This window comes from Phoca vitulina, unplaced genomic scaffold, assembly GCF_004348235.1.
Source record: "Phoca vitulina isolate PV1807 unplaced genomic scaffold, GSC_HSeal_1.0 scaffold88, whole genome shotgun sequence".
Taxonomy (NCBI): domain Eukaryota; kingdom Metazoa; phylum Chordata; class Mammalia; order Carnivora; family Phocidae; genus Phoca; species Phoca vitulina.
Window position 1 is genome coordinate 2,588,247 of NW_022589791.1, and position 21,310 is coordinate 2,609,556.

The following is a 21,310-nucleotide window of genomic DNA, read 5'->3' on the forward strand; positions in this document are numbered from 1 at the left end:
AGACGCTTAACCATCTGAGCCACCCAGGCACTCCGAGCTTCGTGGTGTATTTGTGGAGTAGCACTTCTTATGTTCATTAGGAACTCTGAGCAGGTCGGCTCTTTTGGTTTTTTAATGTTTGAGGGGCTGTTGTATACCAAGAAGCAACTACTCGTGGGAGCAAAACAGTAAACATAAACAAAAATTATCACCTTTGTAAGGCTCCCTGAAGCTACTTTGATGTGCATGTAGGTTATATGAGGATACTGATTTTTTTACAAAACAGATTGACAACAACATTCTAAAACATGAGCGTAATCTACTGATTTTCTGGTGGTTGATATTAGCTTTTTCTTAAGCTATTTTTCAAAATCAGGACATTTATTCTGAAGTCAGGGTAAATCCTTTCCAAGCTTTAAAAACCTAATCTTACTCCATTCACTTTGCGTCGCCTGTGTCTCTTATTTCCTAAGTTTGTAATTGCTTTTCAGGTTCTTTTGTAATTTCCCCCAGAATACTTAGTAAATAATTTTGTTAAAATATTTATTTACCGTTTCTGAATTAAAACTATGTTTTCCTTTAACGCTTCTTTTCTTCTCTCTCCTCATGAATGTTCCTTCTTTGGCAATTGTCTCTAAAGTGAACCTACCCCTGCTTCGCGCTCTGTGGCCTCCCAGCCTGTAATGGCAAGACTTCCTAGTCCCAGTGTAGCTCAGAGCACTGTACAGCCCGCCAGGTACCGGACAGAAGTAGCTGCATGTGGCCCTCAGGGCAGAGGTCCGAGAGAGCAGATGCATCTCATAATCCTGAATGCCTTTCATGTGTTGGAGAAACGCGTCAGTGCAACAAGTTGCCGGGGGAGGGGTGCCATCCTGCTTTGTCGTAGTGAGAGAGAGACACTGCTAACTTCACGTAGGCCTGCATGAGGAAACCTTTCATCTCCCTGCTCACATCATGTACTGGAACTAGGATCGCACTAACTCACTCATCCATTTGTTTTGTTTCTGTTTTTCATAATCACGGTCATCTCTAAGAAATTTCATCCTCCATCTAAACTACTAGCACTTAATAAAGGTTAATAGGAAAATGAGGATTTGACATGAATGTTGGAATTCCAGTAATACCCCGGTTTTTGTAAGCACTTGTAGTCATAAATACACACTAGAAACAACCTTATCTGTTTCTAACATATAGAGAGACGAGGCCATGACTTTTTGGGATTGAGACAATAATCGTTTATGGTGTCTGAACTTAGATGTTTTACTACTAAGCTTTGAATTACGGTGTTTTGAAAGTATGGCCTTACGGCATGTAGGTATCCCCTGTTTCACCGCGAGGGGCCAAAACACAAAGGCCAAAAATAAGATTAAAAGAAGTCAAACGGCAGTGCAGAAATAGATCTGGCCCCACCCAGAAGCAGGGTTCTGTCCAGGAAAGTAGGTGGCCGTTACTCTCCTCTCTCCACACTACACCTCGGAAACACGTGAGACTCAGGTTGCCTTTGTTCCTATCTTCATGATGCCCTGGAACGCTGACACTGCTCTTTAGTCTGGGGCAACTTGTGAATTGGTGATTACTTGCAGTTAAGACAGAATGTACTGTCCGCTGGTTTTGAGAACTGGACTTGCCAGTGGCCTCAATCCACGTTGTCATAAACCTTCCAAGATCAACCGTGACCAGGTCACAGGAGGCCTTCTCCTCCACCCGGAATGTGGAGGGATTTAACAGCACCTGAAATGTCCTTCACTTTTCAAGGTGCTGGGAGTTACAGGTCTAAGTACCTTTTAGAAAACTGGTAGAAAGCTATGAGAGAAAATGCTGCACTGAAGGAGGGAAGGAATCTTTAAAATCGATCCATTTGTGTTTAGCAAGTGAAAATCCAAACTCCTTATTACAGATATGTTGTTGACAGAATGACTATATTATTTCCTAGTTCTATAAAATGAAAAGAATACCTCTGAACTACATGTTTATTTTTTTTAAAGATTGATTTATTTGCGAGGGAGAGAGAGCGGGAGTGGGTGATGGAGGCAGAGGGAGAGGGAGAAAGAGAATCTCAAGCAGACCCTGTGCTGAGTGCAGATCCTGACGGTGGGGGGAAGGGGAGTCGATCTCATGACCCTGAGATCATGACCTGAGCCGAAACCAAGAGTCAGATGCTCCACCGACTGAGCCACCTAGGCGCCCCTGAACCACATATTTAGATAATATCTAGACATGCCATAGATAATGTCTTGGGATTCCCTAGGCCTGATTTGTTGTTGATACCACTGATACACTGTCTCTAAGATAAGGTATATCCAAGCTGACTTCAGTTCCTTCAAGAAGAAATTCACTTTTTAGAAATAATTCAGAGATAAAGTTCTGCTCTTCGTGAAATTGATAATGCCTGTGTCCCCACCCTCCCCTGCTACTCACAGGCTTGTTAATAGCTCAACAGTGCCTACACCTGTCTTAAATTTCTGTAGGGAGAAACCAGTCCTTTTCAGAATTAAGTGATGCTTGGAAGAGAGTTAATATTCAAAATTTAGCAACGGGCTTTTGTTTGTGTTTATCTGTGTCACTGATTTTTTTTTTTTATCCCTTTCAGATTACAGGCATCTGCTCACCACAAAGCTTTAGCCAGAGACCAGGCAAATGAGGGTAAAGATTCTGCTGAACAAGGTGAACCTGACTCCTCCACTCTGAGCTTAGCAGAGAAGTTGGCCTTGTTTAACAAATTGTCCCAGCCAGTCTCAAAAGCTATTTCTACCCGAAACAGAATAGACATGAGACAGAGGAGAATGAATGCTCGCTATCAAACTCAGCCGGTCACGCTTGGAGAGGTGGAACAGGTGGGTAGGCTGTGATCTAATCCAGGTTGCGGGTATGTGCTTAAAATACAGGACCACGGTGTTGGCTCCTAGATAGAATTAAGGTGATAAACTGTGTTACCTGTTGGGAATTTGGTAATAACTTCTTTCCTAAGAAATAGAGCCATACCGAGTACCTCTTTCTTTTCTTGTTTTCATAATTTGCTTGCTAAAATCATCTGGAATGGGTCCTTTATGGAGAGAAAAATAGGCTGCACAATCTGCTTTTCACCCAGATGATTTTGATTAGTGAGATGCAGTATATAAAATACGTCTTCCCTCTAAGATAAGCAGTGAAACCGCATCAAATGTAATAGTTCATTCTATGTCATTCCCTAAACTGAGATTCATGTAGATAGTATTTTTGAGTCAGCTTTTTGTACTTTAACTATGTCCTCCCAGGTGCAAAGTGGAAAGCTCATACCTTTTTCACCTACTGTTAACACATCTGTGTCCACCATGACACCTACAGTCATGCCAATGTATGCAGGGGATCTTCGGACAAAGCGGTCTGTGGACGACAGCATGAGTGCCACTGACTATAAGTTTCCTTCTTCGATCGAAAATTCAGATTCTCCGGTTAGAAGCATCCTGAAGTCCCAAGCCTGGCAGCCTTCAGCAGAGAGTAGTGGGAGCAGAGGAATGTTGAGAGAGTTTGCAGAGACAGAAAGCAAGAGAGTCCTGACAGGTGGAGATGGTGGTAAAAAGTACGGGTCCTTTGAGGAAGCAGAGCCATCCTGCCCTACCTTTAACAGAGTCCGGGAAGGAGACAGCCTTAAGGAACCCAAATACGCTGTTCCAAGAAAGGGCAGCCTGGAACTAGCCCATCCTCCCATTGCCCACCTTGGTGATGAACTGAAGGAATTCTCCATGGGTAAAAGCATCGCACAGGGGAGCCCGGACTTGAAGGACAGGCAGCCCTTTGAAGAGAAGGTCGACATGGAGAATGTCCCAAGAAGGAAGTTTTCGCTAAGAGGTAGGTTACTGCTCCGAAAGTTTTAGAAACCACCTGGGTTTTTGGTGTCTGCTTGATTGGTTGTGTGTGTCTGTGATTATTTTTAATTAAAGTAGGAGGACAGTTTATAACTCGTATCGATTAGAAATCACGGGTGAATCCTACTCTTCCCCTTGAATCTGACCTGAACTGTTCAGTGGATTAATCAGTTTTTCGATAATAAAAATAACTGGAGCTCTCTCACACATCCTGACAAGGATTCTTGATGACTTTGGGCACATTAACTCACATAAGGGTCTTGTGAGCTGCTAGCCCTGTCGGCCCCTTTTATGAGTTGGTGACTCCAAAGGGCTGAGTAAGCACAGGGAATGAGGACTTGAACCCAGGACTGTGGATTTCCAGACTCCTTCCATGGTCCTGGTATGCAGACTAGTAAGCTATACTGCTTGGGGCTTTCATTCTCTTTCTGCATTTACAGAAAATGATCGCGTGTAACTTACCATGGTGGTTTTAGCATGTGATTCTGGCCATTTGAAATGTAAAAAGGATTGTTTTGGAGGAGGAGAAACGTTCTGTAGTGTGTAGTGAAAGCTCTCTTCCTGTGCCTTGCACGCAGGAAAAGACCAGTTGTCACAAAACCATCTGCTGTGTGCAGTAACCTCCTGGGCAGATTGGTTTCCTCGCCGAGTATAGCACGCTACAGATTGGCATGAATCCATGTAGATTGGGTGACACTCCCCCGCACCCCCAGATTGCACTCTGTGTGCGGGACCGCTGGGGGTGAATAGCTGGAGGAATGTCTGCCTGGAGGAGGGAATGCTGACGTGGCTCTTCTCCTTCCCAGCAGCAGAGTTCGGGGAGCCCGCTTCTGAGCAGACGGGCACAGCTGCCGGGAAGACTGTGGCCCCGACCGTAGCCCCCGTGTCCTGGAGGCAGCACGATCCTGCAGAACCGGGGCAGGAGAAGTATTCCAGGAATCCGTGTGCGATGTTCGCTGCCGGAGACATCAAAGTGCCTGCGGTGGAGGGCATCCTTGATTCAGCCAGCAAAACCATGTCCATTAAAGAAAGGTAACACGATCGAATGATTGCAAAGTAATTCTGTTGGGGATGGAGCTTGCAAGTTGCTTGTAGAGAAAGCTGTGAGTAATGGGCAGAGATGATGTCGTGAGCACACAGGGGGTGGTGACCACTGGAGGAGTGCCAGTTTCAGCCTCAGACGTGGGTGTGAGCAGACGCAGACTTGTGCTTGCTTCATTTGTTTGGGGTTCCGTTTTCTTTTTTACCTATGAAATTCTTGGACTGTCCCGTGATGGGAGCAGAGATCTTGGCTCTTTCCCCATCAGACACGTGGCTTCAGACTGAATGCACGCACAGCTTTGTGACAAACTGTTTGTCTATGTAAAGTGTATGTAGACGGAATGAAGATAAACCCATATTTGGGACAGACATCTTTGGGATTCGAATCTAAGTTTAGTTTATCCTACAGAAAGTGAAAGGGAGAACTCTTCTGAACATTTTATATCAGATAATAGCTATGAGAGATTACACTGGAGTATCGAGTAACACTGTAACCTCATTTCATTCAAAAAAAAAAAAAAAAAAAAACCCAACCAAAAAACTAATGGAGGATTGAAAGGGTATGTTTAAATGGGACAGGTACAAGGAGCCGGAGCTAAATATTTCAGGTTGTATTTTCCTTGTTAACCTTTAGCCACCGTGGAATTAAGCAGCAAAAGATGTCATAGCGATAAAAAGACTAGATGCGGAAAGATCTCTGTACTTTTCCAGTGTGACCAGCTCAGCTACGCCCACCATCCGCTCTGCCCACCTGGACCCTTCCTTAGCACCTGCCATCATTCGGAAGCTTTCTTGCTCTGCCAGGCAGTGGTCACTCTGATTTCTCCGGATACATTTTGCACTACCTAAGACTATGTATCAAACCACGATCAAAACTCTTCATTCTGTTTTTCAAGCCAAGTTTTTTTGAGCATGATGCATAGAAGGTTAGATAGATGGAGCCTTTCTCAACTGACAAATTAGTAAGATTGTTGAATCTTACTTACTTTTGCCTGTTTAAAATTCACAGTAGATGAGACTGCTGGACCGGGGCTTAGATGAAGGGGCTGATGTTACCCCATCAGCTAAATGAGAGTGAGGTCTTGAGTCAGAGAAGCTGTCTGGCCTGGGCTGGCTTGAATTCCTTCTCCACCAAAACCTGGCCCAGAGAGTTTGATCCCAGAGATCCTACTCCTGATAATCGGTTGCATGAGAAGGAAGAGACATCTATTAGCATAATTTATAAGGAGCATAGCCGCTAATAAAGGACGAGAGACACTTCTCTTAGAAAATATATCACCAGTGATCTTTCCCCCCTTATCTTGATAGTATTTTTATTTGTACTTTGCTGAAAAAACAAAACTGCGTATCTTTACAGCCCATCTGTGATCCTTTTTCCTGAAGTGGGGCTCTGATCCCTCCCTTTTGTTCAGAAAGAAAGAATGAAGCTTGACCTATTTCAAATAAGAATGCTCTTCATATAGTATCTGGGCTTTCCTATTTCTTTCGTGAGGTGACATATAACATAGAACTTTCAAACCTTATTTTAACTTCTTCTGACTGCCCCGTTTTACCAAAGGAGGGGTTTGGTTCCAAGGGCCACTAAGGCCCACAGGGGGCAATGGGACCAACGCCAGGTGCCTGTCTCCAGCTTCCCCTTGGTAGCTGGGGTGAGCTTGCCACGTGCTCATGGCCGGTGTGTTAGCAGCTCACCTGTGTCCCAACTAGGACACTGAGCAGAGGACAGAAATGTCAACGAGGCAGCAGTGGTAGAAAGATTCGCCCTCATCCTACGTGAATTTTCTCGATTCACATGTTCTTTGCATGGCTTATTTCCAATTCCATGTTCACATCAGACTCTTAGTAAGATGTAGAGCCTGGACTTTGCAGATTTCCTTCATCATTTCTAGAAAGCTGCAGCTCTCGCTTCCTCAGCCTCGTGTATCCACATCTCTTTTCTTCTCTGGAGGTGGGCGTGGTGAGTCTTCCATCCTGAGGGGCGCCAGGGGTCATCTCCCGCCCTTGGAATTTCTCACGGACTTAGTGCTGAAGGCAGCCCTTACAGGGAGGCAATGCTATCCCCGTTTTGTACTTGATAACTGGGACTTAGAAGTGTGTAACACCTAAGAAGTTACAGGAAATCCTCAGTATGCTTCTCTTTTAGGGTAGGCCGGAGGTTCAAGGAAACATCCCTAAAGGCTCCTTTTCTTTCTTCCTCTTTTCTGACATCCAGAATGTCAAGTTTGAACCATAACTAGCACAACACGTAGGCTTCCATTGGCTTTTTCCACTGGATTAGTAAAATCAGCTGTTTCATAACTGCCTAAAGGATTTGGGTTTAAATTGCCCCTGTTTGGGTACTTCTTTGAAAAATATTATAAGTCAAATGAATTGTGTGTTCTTTAGGGGTAAGACCTTTGAAACCTCTTTTAAAGTATACTGGGCTATCAGAAATCTTATCCACAGTGACCAAAGCAACTGTATCTGTGCTTTCGTATTCAGGAGAAGATCCCTAAAAAAAAGGCAACAAAGCCAATCTCTCACTGGGAAATTGAACTCCCAGAATGGCGAAGAATGCGCCCCTTGGCCCTCGCCAGCCTGTAGCGGTCTGCCCCACAGAGGCCCGCTCTGGCCCCTGTGTCCCTGGCACCCCCCTCCTCCCACCCTCCCTTGCTCTCCACCAGCCAGAGGCTGTGTCCATGCTTCTCCCACAGGGACTGGAGGCTCTTGCTCAAGATTTCAGCCACCAGAGGGCCCCCAGATTGTCGTTAAGAATTAGGGATAGAGGAGTCTTTTCCCTTTGCAGCCTCCTTCTCTGATCTCTGGTTCGTCCTCATTTAGAAGACACATGAGCTCACTCCTGTGGCCTGCAAACTAGCCAAGACCAAGATCTGATATGAGTACTGATCAGTGCTGGTCCATCCTATCTGAAATCTGTGTGGTGCCAGTGATTCTCTGAAACGCAGGGGCATTTTTAAAGGGGGAAGGAAAAAAAAACCACCATACTTAAGATTAAGGGGCACGTGGTTTGCCTGTTCCACATTTGACCGGGCCCTGACTGCTGTGAGCCTGCAGAACCCGTTCTGATCAGGCCGGCCTCTTAGACCAGGCTGAACACAGCCGTGTCAGGCCTGCGTTCCCCTCTGAGAAAGTGTGGGCCGCAGGGGGAGAGGCGGACACTTCCCCTGGTGGCCTTGGAAGCACACAGCGCTGTGGCCCCGGGCCAGGCCTTGGGGTTAATAGACTAACCCAGTGCCGCTGACGGGGTTCCCCGCCTCAGACTAAGCAGATGCCCGGGCTCTCAACATCACAGCCCTGCAAATAGCACTTGGACTTGGTGGATGTTAAAAGCGTTGACAGTTGTTTGAATTGCATCGGCAGTAATTTATGTCGTGTGTAGGAGCAGACGTTTGCTCCTCGGCCCCCACTGGCGCACAGTGGTCTCCTTGACTCAGGAGGGTCCTGGAATCTCAGGAGGAGAGAACATGTTAGGAAAGGTCTCCCGCCCTCCCCGGCTTGTTGAACACCAAGTAGGAAATCTGAAGGACAGGAATAATGCATTTAGGTTTCAGCACATGTTATTTTTAAGTTAGCCGTCATTTGCACTCGGTAAGCTAGGGCAGGGTCCAAGCACCGTGTGGGCTAAGTTGAAACACCGGTTCTTCCATGTTATTCTACTTGCTCTGTAGTCTTTGGAAGTGCCTGATGATGACCCTGCCAACACATCCAGAAGCAAGATTTCAGGTTTTTGGAATGGAGGAATTCTTTGAAGGCCATCCCAGGGGGAAAAAACAACATTATAAGAAAGCCAGAACACTATGCAGTTTCTAAAACATTCGGACACAAATGTGTCTGGTCAGCTAACACACTAATGTAGGGAGACAAGCCACGCTCTGGGAGGCAGGGCACCCCTGCCCGGGGACCGCACTTCCCCGTCCCCCTGACACGCAGTGTGACCTCGGTCAGTGAAATCCTTGGCCTGTGTGTGCACTCGTGCCTCGTCTGTCACATTGGGAATAATCTCCAGTTTCTTCGAGACCAGTAGAGCATGAGGTGGACCATAAAGTGATTGTAGATTCCACAATTTGTTTTTTTCTAAGTCAGGTTGGCATTCCTCAGAGCAGCCACCAAGGAAACCAGATGGTTATTTGGGTTATGTTTTCATTGCTCCAGACACCCGGGAGCTTTATTTTGAGAACATCCTCAAAGACTGCAGGATTTTCCATAAGCCCAACTCATGAGGATGAATTTGACTTTTTAGATTCTCTCAGCTCACTTGGGATCAAATCTGATTAAAAAGGTAGATGGCTGGCCAAGATGAAGAACTACTGGTCTGTGTCAAAGGTGAAGTAAGAGACAGAAGCTGGCTCTGAGACCAGTTTGCAAGGAGAATATCACAGAGATGAACGTCTCTCCTCACAAGATGGTGCATTGGAAGTACTTCTTCATTTGGGTGTAAAAATACTGGCATGCTCACTTTTTAAAAATCTCACTTATAGATACTTTGAAACCTTTGAAAGCTCTATGCAAATACTAATTATTTTTTCACGATTTGATTTTATCTGGTTATTTTTTCTTATTAGAATAAAACTGACTCAGAATTATTAGAGAAAAGAGAAATCATTATATAGTCTGATGAAAACACCTGCAGGCACTGAGAATTTGTTTTCAAGTACGTGAACTAGCCCTGGTAGCATGTAGAGTACTGGCAAACATCACAGACCACAGAATGTAGGGCTAAATGGAACCTTTAGCCAAATGGGGCCTGTCTTAGGATTCTGACTCTAACTGCCAATGTGCGTTTTTTCCCTCCACCACCAAACATGTCTCTGACACCAGTTGGGAGTCCTGCAATTCAACCCAGTTTTGACACTGTCAACTTGGAGATGGCATCAGATCCCACAGGTTAAAGGCTCCATCCCCTAAGAACGCCCCCTAACACACATACACACACACACACACACACGTGCACACACACACACACACACACACACACACAGTAGATGCCAGAAGCAGGTCCAGGTTGTCTCCTGGACTTTTGACCCTATAGGCTATAGATTGGAGATTCCAATGACCCCCTCCTTGGGTTTGATTTACTAGAGCATCCTCCAGAACTCAAATGTTTTGCTTCCTAGATCTCAAGCTTATTATAGAAGGATATAACACAGGAACAGCTGTGTTATGGAAGAGATGCATAGGGTAAGGTATGGGGAAAGGGTGTGGAGCTTCCTGCTCTCTGAGCCCCATCCTTTTGGTATTTATGGAGACCTCATTACATAGGCAAGGTTGATTGGATCCTTGGCCATTGGTGATTGATTCAACCGCCAGCCATTCTCCCCTCTCAAGAAGTCAGGGGATAGGACTGAAATTCCCGCCCCTCTAATCACATACTGTGGGCTTGGTTCTCCTGGCAACCACTCCCCATCCTTAAGTGCTTCCCCAAAGTCACCTGATTAATATAAAGACACCTCTGTCATTCTTATCACTTAGGAAATTCCAAGGGTGTAGGCCAGGAAAGGTGATGAAAACCAAGTATGTATTTCTTATTATAAATCACAATATCACAGATCGATGAGGTGGCATTGTATAGAATGGTCATGCGAGATCTTATCCGCTGTCATATAGTAGAAAGGAAGGAAAGGGAAGGGAAGAGAAGAGAAGGGGATAGATCCAGGGTGTGAAGCTCCTGCCCCTTTGGGGGGAGTTCTTTTCTTCGTTGCTTACTTTCCGTTATTTGACTGAATGAATAAACAAGTGAAGGTATGATTATGTCTAAATTTGTAGATGGAAGTAGATACTTATTTAAGTACTGCAAAGTTTGGTTTTTTATTTGCTTAGAAAAACTTTCATTAGCGGAGTCAGGAAAATTAGTAGAAGGGACCTAAGAGACCATTGAGTCCAGTTCCCAGTATGACCAACAAGGAAAGGATGCCAGGCTACTGGACCGGAGTTCAGGGCCAAGCTAGAACTGATACAGTATGCTGTTTACGGACATGCGCTAGGATGTTCAAAAGACCTGGCCTGGCAGGCTTGGCAGGGAGGAAAGGGGGTCTAATCCCTCTTTGCCCAATCTTTACATCGTTTGAACAGCAGCTCAAATGACTGCAGTGGTCACTTTTTTTCCTTTTATCTTTCCTACGTTTGTCCGACTTCAGTGCCTGAGACTGCCCCATTCATCATAGGAGAGCAAGCCGGAGCAGCCTCACGCTCACAAAAACAGCCTTTCACTGGTCGTACTGGTTGTAGCATCCAGGCAGCTTGGTATCAAGTCACACCAGAGTTGAGCTAAAGTAGGTTAGGTAAAAATCTCAATTAATTAGATTCTTTTTTTGTATGTGGCTTTCCCCAGGAGGAAGGTTGGAGTAATCATTTTAAAAACAGGGTTGTAGAGAATAGTTTCTGTATTAAGATAGATTGGAGAGACCAAGTGCCTTCGGAGGAAAAGAACAGGGCTGAGGGTACAAAGAGACGAAAATCTTAAACATATTTTGCCTTTTCTTGAAAGGTCTGATACTAAGCGATTGTCAGTTTTTTTATAGCTTTAAGGTTTTAAACCCATTTCTGCTAAATTTTCTGCAAAGGAGTACTGTCCATCCAGCTGTAGTCATTAAATGTTATTTCATGAAGTGACCAGAAGGGGTCATTAGAAGACATTTTTCTCTGGGGATGGTTTACCTTTATCTCCTTGTTCTCAGCTCAAGGGCAAGGGAAAAAACAGAGATATTCCTCTGGTGGAATGATGATGCATCTTTATCTGGCAAGTCCGATTTCAGCTTTGCATTGCAATCAGCTTTAAGATTTGGGGGAGGGGGCATCTTAGAAAAGGGGATGCTTATATTAATTTTCCAGACATGGCATTCTTCAGAATAAATGAAAATGAAACTCAAAAAGATTAAAATTAGGTAGCTGTGGTCACGTTTTGGCCAAAGACTAATTTACCCAAGCTATACTTCTGTTACAAGGAAGAGTTTGGTGCTGAACCCCTTTTGCTTGGCCTGTTTTCCCCCCCAGATTAGCGCTATTGAAGAAGAGTGGTGAAGAAGATTGGAAGAACAGACTTATCAGAAAGCAGGAGTATGGCAAGGCGTCTGTCACCGGCAGCCTGCACATACAAGAAGCAGAACAGTCCCTCAAGAAGAAGGTAATGTTTTCCGTGTTAGGAAAAAGCATTCCACTAACATCACGCTTGGAAGTGCATCAGGTAGGCAAGCATGCCCTAACTAATGCCCACTCTGTGAAGCACTGTCTTGCCGTGGGTACACACTGCACATCGGTCTCACAGTGGCCGAAACCGATCAAAAGGTAGAGTCTTGAGATGCTATCAAAGTGTTAGCAGCACTGGTTACATAATGCGTCACGCAAGCAAGTTCCTACATTTTGAAGTGTGTGCTTTGGTTTAAAACCTTCCAAAATGAAGTCTGACATTACAGTGTTATTAAAACCTTTATAGTGAAAATCTTCAATTGACCACAAGCAGTTTATAAGATACATATAAAATGTGGACTTGAATGTCTTATGCTGATATTTAAAACTGAAACATACAAAACAAGGACATGCGTGTGGTCAGTGAGTACTTATTTTCGTGATTGTGAGCGTGTTTTACAACGAGGAGGCGTGCCTTTTGTTGAGAATGTACAGCAAAATACGTTACAAATTGAAATAAAATCAAGTAATGCATTGTTATCGATACTGGCAAGCATTTCATCTGCAAAGTCCTGACGAATTGTTAAATTACTAGTGTAATGATGACCAGCTTTGAACCGGTCAGTGCACACTCTCAAAGCTGATGGTGAATTTCCCGTTGCTTGGCCCTAGGTTTGCAAATGCATGTGCTGGCTGGGGACAAGGTCACACGTCCACTGGCCAACTTCTAGGGTCATAAGTCTTTAAACAGAAATGAAGAAAAAAACCCAACAATTCCATCAGGGTGATCACCTGTACCCCTTTTAGTTCTAAAGCAGCTTAGCATCTGTGGAAGAGAGGAATTGTGAATGTGGCCTTTTGATGCATTCAGGAACTTCCATGAAAGGGAGGTGCCCATGTAGGATGCTAAGGCGGGAACTCCGATGCTATTTGATATGGTACTTGTGTGTCCTCTTAGGTTAAACTGGGACAACAATTTGAATTTTCTCTTTTGAGACATATAGGATATTAAAGATAATGACCGAAGACATTTAATTTCAGCCATTTGTAAGGTTCTCCAATAGAGCTGGATATTTAAAAGCATGTGGGTGAAGTCTGGATTTCAAGAACGAAATCTTGAAGTGAAAAAACAACCAACCCTGGGTCCCTCGATGTATCCCTGTTGCCCACACACTTTATTTAAAAGGGTCTTGAAATCATCGGTTCGACAATAACTTTAACACTCACCTCTTGTTGGTCGTTTTGGAAGATGCAGAGAAGCTATGGGAGCTGACAGTCCCACGTGGCCAGGTGAAAGGAAAGATAAAGCTGTCATGCATAAAGCCGGCTAGGTTCCTCGGGAACAGTGAATGGCATAGGCGCCCTACCCCTGAGAAGACAGGGGGAGGGGTCATTTGAGCTGTGAGTAGAGGATCAGATCTGAACTGCCTCCCACTTGACGAAGGTTTTCAGAAGGCAGGAGGGATGAGGTGGTGACTGTAGTTGCCTGTGGGGGCGGGGAGCACAGCCCGCAGAAGCGCCGGGGCTCAGAGCGTGCCCAGGGCCCAAGTGTGCAGACGTGTCTCTGGGCTCCTGGACGCTGCAGATGACGCAGCCTTCGTGAACTCACTCTGCCTCCTCCTCCTCCTCCTCCTCCTCCTCCTCCTCCTCCTCCTCCTCCTCCTCCTCAGTGACCTAGTTCACCACGGCCTGAGACAGTAAGCTCTTTGAAGTTAAAATAAGCCGATCTATTCTAGGCTTTTGTAACAGACATTGGGAAATCTCAAGTTCTGTTGAGGTCAAGTGGTTTTCACATGGCCCCTGATAAGCCCTTGGCTTCTTTTCTTCCCGAGGGCTGGCAGTATAGTTCAGTCACACCTTCGCTGGGCTCAGATGTGAGCTGCCTTAAACCTAATCTGTCTTCAGAGGGTCCCCGACAGCCAGGGAGGGCTCGAGAGATGCCACTGCTTGCTGGGCGTCTGAATGCTGCCCCAGAGAAAGACATTCATGCCATATGGTGCATGCAGATGGGATCTTGCCACATGGGCTGGATCCAGAGTTGCTGATGGAGAGCTCTGCTAAGGGGAGCAAGCTCTAGAACCTTCCATCTTTTCTACCAAGAGAAGAAGAGAGCTGGTTATGCAGTCAGGGCATCACTTCCGGCAGTTTGTGAATTCATCAAAGGCACGTAACTGGTGGCCAAACATTTTCCAGTTTGCCCTCCTCCGGCTTTTGTGTGTTGTAAGCGCAGCCCCATGAGTTGCAACCTGGGGAAATGCAGAGGAGGCAGGAAATAGAGACAGGACTCTATATAAATCACGTCCATGGCCCCTATGAAAATCCTTGCTGTCCAATAAAAATAGAATGTGAGCGACATAAGTAATCTTAGATTGTCTAGTAGCCACATTAAAAACAAATGTCAAAGGATGCCTCGAAAAACCTGTAAGGGTCTTGTTTCTGTCAGTTTGCCCCCAAACAAAACAAATTTGTGGTGCTCTAACCAGCACGTCATTCTGGATCCTCCCTGAGAAGAAAATACCTCTTGGCCCATGAATAGATTTGGGGAACTAAGTTAGAGCTTCTCATTCCCTACAAAAAGACTAGCCATGTCTCAGAGAATACCTCACTTAAACAGCAGTTCCCTGTTTTCCAAATGTATTCCCCCCCCCGCCCCCGAATCAGGATGAATGATTTGGAGCTTCTGAGCGCAAATCATTTACGTAGCTGACTCTCCCATTTCTCTTAACAACCGGTCTGGGTTCTTCCTCTCTCCTCTTTCTCTCCCTTCCTCTCCCCTTGCCACTTTTCTTCTCTTCTCTCTTCTTTCTCCTGTTCTTGGTTTAGTCCAGGGAAGGGCTAACCTGACTTCAGCATTTTTGCTTTTGTAGCATATATAATTAGTTCTGAAGATGGGAAAGCCATGTGGTTTGTAGATTTGGCCAGGTCCACACTGTCTGGAATGTGTGCACTTGAGCATGATCTGTAGACCGTTCCCTCCAGGCTAACTCATTACATCCAAAGAGCGAAAAAAATGAAACAAAAGTTTTCAAAGCGGGAGTCTCTCTGTTACAACTCAATTGCATTTATTTATTTTTACCAAGTAATTATTTTAAATTTCAACCTCATTTTGGCATGTTTGACATCAAGGCATGTCGTGACTCATTACAGTTTTAAGATAATCATCCAATATATCAGACTTTTTTTCCAGGAAATAAAATCCCTTTATAGAGTTTGCCATTACAATCCAGCTCTATGTCTGAGTCACAGATGTGGATTTGCTATCCAGCTGTGCTCAGTAGTATCAGGTCAGTGAATCAAGCTAAGATCTATGATGTCCGCAGAGCATGTTCTTGAAAATTCGACGAAGGTAAATCTGCCACATTCACGTTCTAATTATCTGCTGACATTGAAATTCCAAATTACAATTCAGGAGAAAGAAGTCCACTCAAAGAGCTAGGGGAGGAGGGGGAGAAAGGCTGATGGTATGACCTCCAAATGAAAGATTATTATCCCACGGATGGGATATGAGTTTACCTGGTGTTTGTACCACCTGACTGTGTGATCGAGCATGTGCATGCATCTGATTGAGCCCAGGCACTAAATCCTTGAAAATGATTGTGACACCCTAACCCAACCGTATTCTCCAGCACTCTGCAATGTTTCCTATTTGTTTTAACCTGTAGGAAGAAGGAGGATTTGCAGATGATAGTGCCATTTCTAATCTGCTTTGGGTAAGCCTGACTCTAACATAGGTGTCCTCTAGATTATAGCCACAGTTCAACCTCGCCATGTATAATCTTCATCACTGGTGTTTCCCTTTTAAGCCCTCGCTGTTTGGTTCCTTACCCCCAGACAAGATGCCACCTCTATCCAGAGAAGGGAGCTATCCTGTTTCTTTAATTTTTTTTCAATCATATAATGACAAACTTTAAAGACTTTAAGGAAGAGATTTTACGTTAAATGCTGAAACTGTCGATGAAAGTCACGGTTCCCTCTCAGTAACTGAATAGCATAGAAATTGCAGTAATCTTGTCATTACCTCATGTAATTACTGCACAGAACTGACTTGGGTATATTTACTGTGCTTGTGTGGATTTCTGTTAGCACTCTAAGAAAACAAACAAATAGGAAGGACTCTCTTGAAAAGAGAACTGAAATTGCAATGAGTAAATTAACATCCTGGTCGAGAAATCTTGTTTTTATCTCTACTCCTCCCCTCCCAGCTCTGATACACCTTCTCTTTTCACCTCTAATCCTCTTGCTTTGCTCTGTAGGAACCTGTATATGCTTCTACTTATTCTCCTGCTATACCTGCTGCCCATAAACACCTGTCTTTTGTATCTATTAATCAGGTGAGGAAAAGCCTACACATTTTAAGCCTCATTGCAATTTCTGAGCAGTAGGGAAGAACTTGTTTCATTTGGGGAAGTAACTCCTTTGCTGCATTTCGGTGCGTGTTGTGTGTGTGTGTGTGATCAGTTCTCATAAATTTAGAGCTAGTCACACACATCACATCCATGGGTCAGACTTTTAGGTAGACTTGATGGCATTCATTCACTGAATGAATCGTGAAACGGGTTTAAGAGGAAAATTTCCCCCTTTTAATGTCCAATCTTCATATCCTAAGGTAAGTCAGGAGCCCAAGGAATACGCCAGAGTGTTCCTGCTCCCGCTTGGGAACAGTGCTATCTTGCTAAGCTTGATAAAGGAAGATGTGGAGATGTGGTGGAGGCAGTTGGGTGTGGACGGGCCAGAGAGGAAGATACAGAAAGGAAGAGGCTATTCAGACAGGAGCTGCTTGCAGTGATTTACTGAGATGAGAAACCACAGACCTCCTGCCCCTTACGCTCTGTCTTCACTGTACCTCATCTGAACCCCACCCCAGAAAGGAGACCTGGCTTGGGCAGAATCATTCCATTGGTGCATAACACACGATCCTTGTTAAAACTCAAAGTACCAGTGGTTGTTTTTTATTCCCCTTGGAATGTCCCTGGGGTCAAAATAGCTATGAGAAGTGCCTGCATCCACTTTGTCATGAATCCCAGATGCTAGCCTCTCTCCTTCTGAGGGACCTTAACCTAGTCATTTCCCTCTGAGGGCGTCTGTCTCCTCATCAGAACTGGGACTTTCTTACCTCTAAGATGTCGTCTAACTAAAAATTTCATGACTATACTGTTCCTTTAGGATGAGTGGTGACAAAACAGGTCTTTGAGGAAGACACTGAGACCTTATTTCAAATATGAAACTGACAGAGTCCTATCAGAGCGAGGTGTCTGCTGGGCCCTCCTACCTCACCTTATATCTTCACAGTGGAAACCCCCCTCTTCCTCACTCTCCTGCATTCCTCTGAAGTTAGGAATGCTGGTCTGTGAGAGCCCAGCCCCACACAGACATCAGGGTCAGCCCCCAAAAACAGGCTGAAATCTGGAGCAAACCTGCTGTTCTATCACCGAGGGGGTGGGGATGGGTTGTTTCTTCTAAATAAGTCATACTAAACTTGAAAAGAAAAGATATATTATTGAACTGTTTAAATATAAATTATATTTATTATATATATATATGCACATACATACATATTTTTAATAAACTTTATTTTTTTAAAGGAGTTTTAGGTTCACAGCAAAATTGAGCCAAAAGTATAGAGATTTCCTGTATATCTTCTGCCCTCCCGCCCCCCCACCCCCACATACACACACACATAGCCTTCCCCACTATCAACATCCCACACCAGAGTGGTACATTTGTTAAACGTGTTGAACCTGCATTGACACATCATTAGTGCCCAATGTCCATAGTTTACATTTGGGTTCACTCTTGGTGCATAGTCTCTGGATTTTGACAAATGTATGATGACATGTATCCATCATTATAGTATCATATAGACTAGTTTCACTGCCCTAAAAACCCCCTGCACTCCATCTATTTATACCTCCCACCCTCGAATCCTTGGCAGTTTCTTTATTGTCTCCATGATTTTGTCTCTTCCAGAAGGTCATATAGTTGGGATCATGCAGCATGTAGCCTTTTCAGATGAGCTTCTTTCACTGTGTCATGTGCATTTAAGATGCCTCCCTGTCTTTTCATGGCTCGATAGCTTCTTTCTTTTTAGTGCTGAATAATATTCTCTCTCTGGTTATGCCACAGTTTGTTTGTTTGTTTGTTTGTTTTAAAAATATGGAACACTTCATGAATCTGCATGTCATTCTTGTGCAAGGGGCCATGCTGATCTTCTCCATATCATTCCAATTTTAGTATACATGCTGCCAAAGGAAGCACATACCACAGTTGATTTATCCATTTGCTTACCGAAGGGCATCTTGGTTGCTTCCAGTTTTTGGCAATTACAAATAAAGTTGCTATAAATATCCATCTGCAGGTTTTTGTGTAGACATTTTCAACTCATTTGGGTATCAAGCAGCACAGTTGCTGGATCATATGTTAAGACTCCTCTTAGTTTTGTAAGAAACTGCCAAACTGTCTTGCAAAGTGGCTGTACCAAAGTTTGCATTCCCACCAGCAAAAAATAAGAGTGCCTGTTGCTGCATATCCTCACCAACATTTGGTGTTGTCAGTGTTCTGGACTTTGGCTGTTCTAATGGGTGTATAGTGGTATCTCATTGTTGTCTGAATTTGCAGTTCTCTAATGACTTTTGAGGTGGAGCACCTGTTCATGTGCTTGTTTGCCACACATATATCTTCTTTGTTGAGATGTCTGTTCAGATCTTTGTCCATTTTTCAGTTGGTTGGTTGTTTTCTTATTGATGAGTTTTAAGAGTTCTTTGTATATTTTGGATAACATTTCTATCAGGTGTGTCCTTTGCAAATATTTTCTCAGTCTGTGTCTTGTCTTCTCATTCTCTTGACAGTGCTTTCACAGAGCAAAGGCTTTTTTATTTCAATGAATTTCAGTTTACCAGTTCTTTCTTTCATTAGTGTTGTACCTAAAAAGTCATCATTGAATTCACAGTAATCTAGATTTTTCTTCCATGCTATCTTCTATAAATTTTATAGTTTGACATTTTACATTTAGACTTATGATCCATCTTGAGTTAATTTTTGTGGAGGGTGTAAATTCTGTATCTAGATTTTCTTTTTCCCTCAGGAAGTGGATATCTAGTTGTTCCAGCACCATTTGTTGAAAAGACGTCTTAAGTTCACTGTATTGCCTTGGACCTTTCAAAGTTAGTTGAGTATATTTGTATGAGTGTATTTCTAGGGTCTCTATTCTGTTCTATTGATCTACTGATCTGTTTTTTTTTTTTTTCCTCAGTAATACCACACTGTCTTGATTATTATAGCTTTATAGTAAGTCTTAAAGTCAGGTAGTGTCAGTCCTCCAATTTCGTTCTTCTCCTTTGTTATTGTGTTGGCTGTTCTGAGTCTTTCCCCCTCTCCATATAAACTTTAGACTTAGTTCATCAGTATCCACAAAGTAATTTGCTGAGATTTTGATTGAAATTGCACCAGATCTGTAGATCAAGTTGGAAAGAACTGGCATCTTGACAATATTGCAGCTTCCAATCCATGAACATGGAATATCTCTCCATGCATTTTTAAGTTTAAAGAAAAATACCACGTATGAGAGGTAGTTTGTTTCATCACTTCAGAATTAAAATAGCCTTAAAATTCTGTATTTTTATATCTTGACAACTTTCTCAGATAAACATTTTATATACCAGCCTTTGTAGCACTACCTCATCAGTGTTCTTGGAGACTTCTTACCTCCCACAGACCTGGTATCTGTGTTCACTAATGCAGAGGCTCAGAAAAGAAAATAGAGCGTTACAACAGCATACATGTTCTGTCTAAATGGACCGTTTGTCCCTTTGTTGGGCTTTCACGTGCATTTCCTTCTTCCTCACATGCCTCACAACTGTACCAGAAGAAGATTTCCCTGTATTCCTCTCCCTTCATCTGAGTTGCTGGTAGATGGTGGCAAGACAATGGTTAGTTGGAGGTCTAAGCCTAGTTGGGATCTTTCTCCATGTTTTGTTCAAGCCATTGAAGGCTGTGTGCGCTGACGAGGGACTGAAATCACTGAAGGAGGGGGCGAAGCCACAGTTCTTTAACAGTACACAGAATTCTAAAAAAAAAAAAAAAAAGTAAGTAGTACTGATTTGTCACTTTATTTCTACTACTTAATCTGTGCTCTTATAATTTCTTTAGTTTAACTAGATGTGAATAAGATAAAAATTTAAAAACCAGATCACAGTATTTTCTATCCATGAAGCTCTCCAGTTGTGGAAGAATTTTACCCTTAAATCTGTACTAATCCTAGGAAAACATGTTAGATTTGCTCACTCTTCTTGTATCACCTCTCTGTGTCAGCAACATGTGGGAAGAGTTGCAGTATGCATTCTCAGTAGGTATACAGAAGCAAACCCATCAGTAATGATGCAATGACATGAAAACATTCTTGCAGATTGATCCTTTGCCTAACTTCAAACTGTGTCCTACCAAGTCCCTGCCATCCCTAAGACCTGCCTTCCTTCCCAGCTGTCCAGCTGTTTTCACTTGTTTCACTGCCTTCTACACACACACCCACACACACACACGCACATGCACACACACGCACACAGGTACACGCAGATGCTTATTCCTTCCCTTCACTGTTTCCATCTCTCTGTACAACATTCATGGGATCTGCATTTGAAAGAGTGGAGGACAGATGGAGTAGGGCCTCTATTCATATTCTGTCCCAACTCTCTTACTACTCCAGTCAATCCTAAATACCATCAGCTAAACCTAGACAAGCCTGGAAAATGGCACAATACTTATTATAATATATACCACGTCCTTCTCTAAACAAGGAAAGAAAAACTTAGAAGGGAAAAACAAGACAAGACAATAATGAAATGGAAAGCTAAAAAAAAGTCAATGGACAAAGATGTGTGTCTTGTTCTCACATTTTGAGTTCAAAAGTTTAATAGCAGCTTGTGAGAAATTGTATTAATCTTCTCAGGGGATAAATAAGCTGTATATTTCTTACCCCACTAGAGAGCCATCTGAAGTCAGATGACAAAGATCTGGCAAACTACTGGAAGCTTCTAACAGCTGTATCATTCCTGGGCTCGTAGCTTCCATGTTCCTGCAGGAGCTCCTGGGGAATCTGAGTGCTTTGGGAAATGGAGTTGTAGATTCGGGGATGCCATTTTTTTGAGTCATGAACCACACCCCGCCACCACACCTGGGACTTTGGAGATGTGTTACCAAGTTCGGCAGAACTAATGATGTCTGGATCTTTGGAGAAAACTTTCTTGGCACTTCAGATATTTTTCAAAATGTTTTAAGCCAAGTGCTACACTGATTTGATTAAAATTCACTCCTGAAACTTCATTTTCAAA

The 21,310-nt window shown here is 43.6% G+C and overlaps 1 protein-coding gene and 1 non-coding gene across 6 annotated transcripts in view; one reads left to right on the top strand and one right to left on the bottom strand.

The window, feature by feature from the left end:
* The window catches only part of SVIL (supervillin), a 226,376-nt gene that overhangs the window by 167,939 nt on the left and 37,127 nt on the right, over window positions 1–21,310 (top strand). For 3 of the 5 annotated variants that reach the window (XM_032395876.1, XM_032395873.1, XM_032395874.1), the window contains 4 exons: window positions 2,570–2,813; window positions 3,234–3,807; window positions 4,631–4,856; window positions 11,856–11,985. In XM_032395876.1, coding sequence (XP_032251767.1) covers window positions 2,570–2,813; window positions 3,234–3,807; window positions 4,631–4,856; window positions 11,856–11,985 — 1,174 coding nt within the window. Of the gene's footprint in view, window positions 1–619; window positions 716–2,569; window positions 2,814–3,233; window positions 3,808–4,630; window positions 4,857–11,855; window positions 11,986–15,649; window positions 15,698–21,310 lie in introns of all 5 variants that reach the window. The other 2 variants (XM_032395877.1, XM_032395875.1) reach the window with 2 other exon arrangements.
* LOC116626529 lies at window positions 18,135–18,242 on the bottom strand. Its single transcript, XR_004298292.1, has one exon. It is a non-coding gene; the product is annotated as a U6 spliceosomal RNA (small nuclear RNA).